At 48.3% G+C, this 5,000-nt stretch overlaps 1 protein-coding gene across 4 annotated transcripts in view; it reads right to left on the reverse strand.

Annotated features, from left to right (window-relative positions):
• The window catches only part of satb1b (SATB homeobox 1b), a 119,156-nt gene that overhangs the window by 78,890 nt on the left and 35,266 nt on the right, over positions 1 to 5,000 (reverse strand). For all 4 annotated transcript variants that reach the window (XM_083634348.1, XM_083634346.1, XM_083634347.1 and 1 more), the window contains exon 4: positions 3,924 to 4,050. In XM_083634348.1, coding sequence (XP_083490474.1) covers positions 3,924 to 4,050 — 127 coding nt within the window. The remainder of the gene's footprint in view (positions 1 to 3,923; positions 4,051 to 5,000) is intronic.

Raw genomic sequence — 5,000 nt, forward strand, 5'->3', positions numbered from 1 at the left:
GGGGTAGTGGAGAGAGAGAGAGGAGGGGTAGTGGAGAGAGAGGGGTAGTGGAGAGAGAGAGGGGTAGTGGAGAGAGAGAGGTAGTGGTGAGAGAGAGGGGAGGGGTAGTGGAGAGAGAGAGGGGAGAGGTAGTGGAGAGAGAGAGGGGTAGTGGAGAGAGAGAGGTAGTGGTGAGAGAGAGGGGAGGGGTAGTGGAGAGAGAGAGGGGAGAGGTAGTGGAGAGAGAGAGGGGTAGTGGAGAGAGAGAGGTAGTGGTGAGAGAGAGGTAGTGGTGAGAGACAGCTATCCATGCATTCAGGGCTAGCGTGCCGGAAATAAACACAACCTTCGGGCTGGTGTGTGTGTCAGTCGGTCTGTGTGTGTGTGTGTGTGTGTGTGAGAGAGAGCTTCGATGGTGAAGGGGGAGAAGAGACAGAAGGAGAGAGATAGAAAGAGAGAGAGAGAGAATGAACAGCTCTCCAGAGAGTTGCAGAACACTGGGTTAGCGTGCAGCTGGCACAAGTCTCCACACCAGTTCCACTCGGCTGTGTGTGTGTGTGTGTGTGTGTGTGTGTGTGTGTGTGTGTGTGTGTGTGTGTGTGCGTGTGCGTGTGGGTCCATCTCTATAGATCAAATTGTGCTACGTGTCTCAGGATGATGCCTATACTAAAGCTGCAATATACCTCAAGTTTTTGGGAGATTGGCCCGTTCCTCAATGTTAAAGTGATGAGAACATGGACGTTAAAAATCAACACCTAGCATACGCTATGTTGAGTGGAAGTAGCCAGCTAGCATTATCCAAAATAAGAAGACTGACCTTTTAGTAATAAAACAAATTGTTAGTGGTCATAAATTTAAAAAATGAAATATCATCGACTCAAAATAGCTGTGGAGCCAGGTTTATTTTTGGATCTGTTTCAGGTGAGCAACCACGTTTTCATCTGCTGTGCAGTCACTTTTATCTATACACAGTCTCCCATACGCACCACCATCACTACCTATGGAAACAGCCAAAGTTCTCCCTGGTTTTTAGATTTCATGCAAGCTTTACAAATTTCCTACACAAAACTACCAGTTAGCTGCATATCATTAAGATGACTTACCATCTAGCTTGAGAGCGGCTACAAATCCTAATTTTCTCACTTTTGAGATCATTCTAGCAGCCTACTATCTATCACTCAACATCGTGTATGCTAAAGAGTTAGCATGGTGCACTGCAGCAAACAAGATACTGGGGATGGTTTTGGAGTCCATGGGCCGTATCTTGGTACAGGTGCTATCCCCTTTTTGTGCTTGCGTACCTGTTTGCGTGCCTTAACGCCTGCTTTATGCTATCATCGCTGCAGGGACGATAGCAGTCCGTCATGCGCAAGTGTCCAAGTGTTATGCCGGGTTTTGCACCCCCGCCGCTAAACGCATCCCCACCTCACAGGAACATATTGTAATGATTTAAACAGAAAACTGTTTAAAAATTATATAGTTGTCTGGGTAGACGTGAGGCGCAAATTGGAGGTGTGCCAAGTCATCTGCGCCCCCAAAATGCCAGCGCAAATGGGATTTGGGCGGTCTTAAGCACCAGAATTATTCACAGGTGTGTCCAGGCAATGCCTGGGCGTTACATCAATCAAACCAATCAGATTCCCGTCTTGCAATCGCTGTAATACAGTTTGCGCGAGGCATGCAATATGCTGTAATTCTCTCCATGCGTAATTTGGATAGGCCTATCTCGCCTAGCTCACCAACTGCGGCGCAAGCCTTCGACGCAGAAGTATGTTTAATCCTTTAAGCAAGGAGTTTCAGTATTCACATGGATTTCTCCTACTTCCTGGGTAAGGTCAGTTTGTTGTATACACAGTGGGGTGTGTGTGTGTGTGTGTGTGTGTGTGTGTGTGTGTGTGTGTGTGTGTGTGTGTGTGTGTGTGTGTGTGTGTGTGTGTGTGTGTGTGTGTGTGTGTGTGCGTGCGTGCGCGTGCGTGTGTTACGATGCTATTCTTGGTATCAAACATGCAGAAGGCTTTGGCAGACAGGCTCATGCCTCTGGGCATAGGTGCTGTGTGTGCGAGTGTCTGTGTGTGTGTGTGTGTGTGTGTGTGTGTGTGTGTGTGTGTGTGTGTGTGTGTGTGTGTGTGTGTGTCCGTGAGTGTGTGTGTGTCCGTGAGTGTGTGTCCGTGAGTGTGTGTGTGTGTGTGTGTGTGTGTCCGTGAGTGTGTCCGTGTGTGTGTGTCCGTGTGTGTGTGTGTGTGTGTGTGTGTGTGTGTGTGTGTGTGTGTGTGTTAGGGTTACTTTTGTGGGTGGGAGGCCGGTAATAAACATGCCAAAGAGCCGGTATGAGCGGTGGGCCTCAAAGTTGATACATTTTGGTCTGGTACACCTGTATCAGGGCTGTACAGTGCGACATATGTGCTATAAAAAAATCAGTCTGTGCGAGGAATGAATTTAATAGCGATAGCACCCGTGGAACTCAACTGTGAGGACAGTGAAGCACCCAGACAGTCTTCAGCGCGTACGCAAACGCAACTGCTAATTATCTTCTTGACAATACCTCCACATATCTTGTTGTTCATCGTCAAAAAAGTCAGCGGTTGCAAGCATTTTTTGGATTTAATGACTCAATAATGACCTTTGCGAGACGAACATGAAGTATGTTGTGATTACTTCCTAACGTACGCCATCACTGACTAGCGCAGCAGAGCAGCGTTCAGCCGGAACAACCAATGAGAACGGCTGACCAAATTAAACTGACTCTGTTACACCTCAAACCTATGTCCGCAACAATGGCTTCCCCCCGGAGCTAACAGTATACTGTACTCTCTCTATACTTGCTGCTCTCCACTAAAACGTTGACAACATGTTGGGCGTCCGGGTAGTGTAGCAGTAGATTCCCTGCCTAGCAACACGAGGGTCGCAGGTCCGCGCCCCCGTGTTACCTCCAGCTTAGCCTCGCTGGCCAGCCTCCCCTCCCTACTGTGAGATGAGTCTGGCAGCGCAGGTCTCCATAGTGGGATTGCGATGGGTGGCACTTGGTGGCAGTGCCCTTGGAAAATAGTTTCCAACAATCCAACTTGCCAACTTGCGTGTAGCAATGAGCTAGCGTGTACTGTGTAGGCTTCTGCCGTTAGCTTGCCAGCTAGTTAGCGTTGTTGTTTTCACTGAGGCGGCAGGGCACTATTTACAGCGACACACAGGGAGGAGGGAGCAGAAGCCACTCTGATTGACATGGCCGAAGCCAATGACAGAGCTTCTAATAAGTGGGGAGCGGACATCCGGAGCAGCTGTAGAGCAGGGGAGGGCTTATCCCAGTTCCCTGTTTCCGTGCAGCCAGACGACTCTCACGGAAGGGAGGGGAGGCTGGCCAGCCAGACTACCTCCGGCTTGGTCGGGCGTCCATACAGGCCCCATTGGCTGTGTCTGCGGGTGGGAAGCTGGATTAGGGTCGCTGCACTAGCGCCTCCTCTGGTCGGTCGGGGCGCCTGTTCAGGGCGGAAGGGAACTGGTGGGAAACGTGCTACGTCCTGCTGGTGAAGCTCCCAGCTGTCAGGTATACAGGATACTGGCGCAAGAGAGTTAAAATACCCCGCCCCTTTTCTATTCATTCAATCAATGATTGGTTTTGAATTGAACATCGATTCAGACACCCAAGAATCAGAATCGTGAGATTCCCAAAGATTCCCAGCCCTAATTTGAAGCGTAATATATTGATGTTTTGTAAACAGTTATGACCCTGCAATTTACCATTATGGGCAAAATATGGGTGATGAACTGCACTACTTGTGGTTGTTTTCAGAGATGGTAAGAGACGTTTTATACCTGTGCTACAATTTTGTGGCCTGTGGTACAAAACTACAAAAAAAAACTTGCAGCCCTGATATGTGCAAGTGTGTGTGTGTGTGTGTGTGTGTGTGTGTGTGTGTGTGTGAGTGTGTGTGTGTGTGTGTGTGAGTGACCTGTGCAGCTGGATCTTGAGCGTGACCACGTGGTAGACGTCCTGCAGCATGTCGGCCACCGTGGCGTCCGGAGCGTCTGTCACGTATGACAGAGGGACCGGGTTCCACTTCCCCACCTGGATCAGACCTACACAAACACACACGCACGCACGCACGCACGCACGCACACACACACACACACACACACACACACACACACACACACACACACACACACACACACACACACACACACACACACACACACACACACACACACATACATGCACACTGAGTGCATTAGTCCAAAAGAGATGATGCACTTTAGCATCTTAGCTAGCTATTATTGGTCTAAAACGATGTTTCTCAACGTGGTCCTTGAGGGGCTTCCAGGGGGTCCCCCAGGCAAATGCTAAAATGTTCAACTTCAGCCTTATTTCATTTACAATAACTGAACACAATTAGAGAAGGTAGTCAAATGACAGTTTTGATCATAGTTATGTATCTGTCTGCCTTTCCCTACAATACAGTTAGTCATGGAATTCTGGACAAAATCATATCTGACAATAGACTGACTGGCTTTAATGAGGACTACATTATGGTCCTGGATGTGAAAAATCTAAAATATACACTTCTATTCACCTTATTCACCACGCCCACTTTTTCTCTCTTCCGCGTTACACGCAACGTATTTGTTCTTCCGGTTCAGCGCTAGTTGGCGGCCAATTTCAAAACAAAACGTCATATGAAGTTTGGCAACATTCAGAAGCTACACTGCGGCCAACTTCAGTTACATGTTCATAGCGTTACTGTTCGATGGCTGTACCCGGTCGGCATTTAACGTTAGTTACTAAAGCACGTCGACAGTGTTTTCTCACTGCCAGTAGCCTACAGTAGGGTTTGACAGATAGCTAGTCCGACCGGTGTCAGCACAGTCAGCGCTCCCGGTCCTCGCTGCTCATTAAAGATTTCCAATAGGCGTTACTCTGATAAACTGGTCACATATATGTTACGTTCTCACCCGAAAAATATTAAAACTTTAAAACGTGTTTAAAACCGGAAAGACGATTACGAAATGACGTCATGCAGAAGCGTCCT

This window comes from Poromitra crassiceps (genome assembly GCF_964638095.1).
Source record: "Poromitra crassiceps genome assembly, chromosome: 1".
Classification (NCBI taxonomy): Eukaryota; Metazoa; Chordata; class Actinopteri; order Beryciformes; family Melamphaidae; genus Poromitra; species Poromitra crassiceps.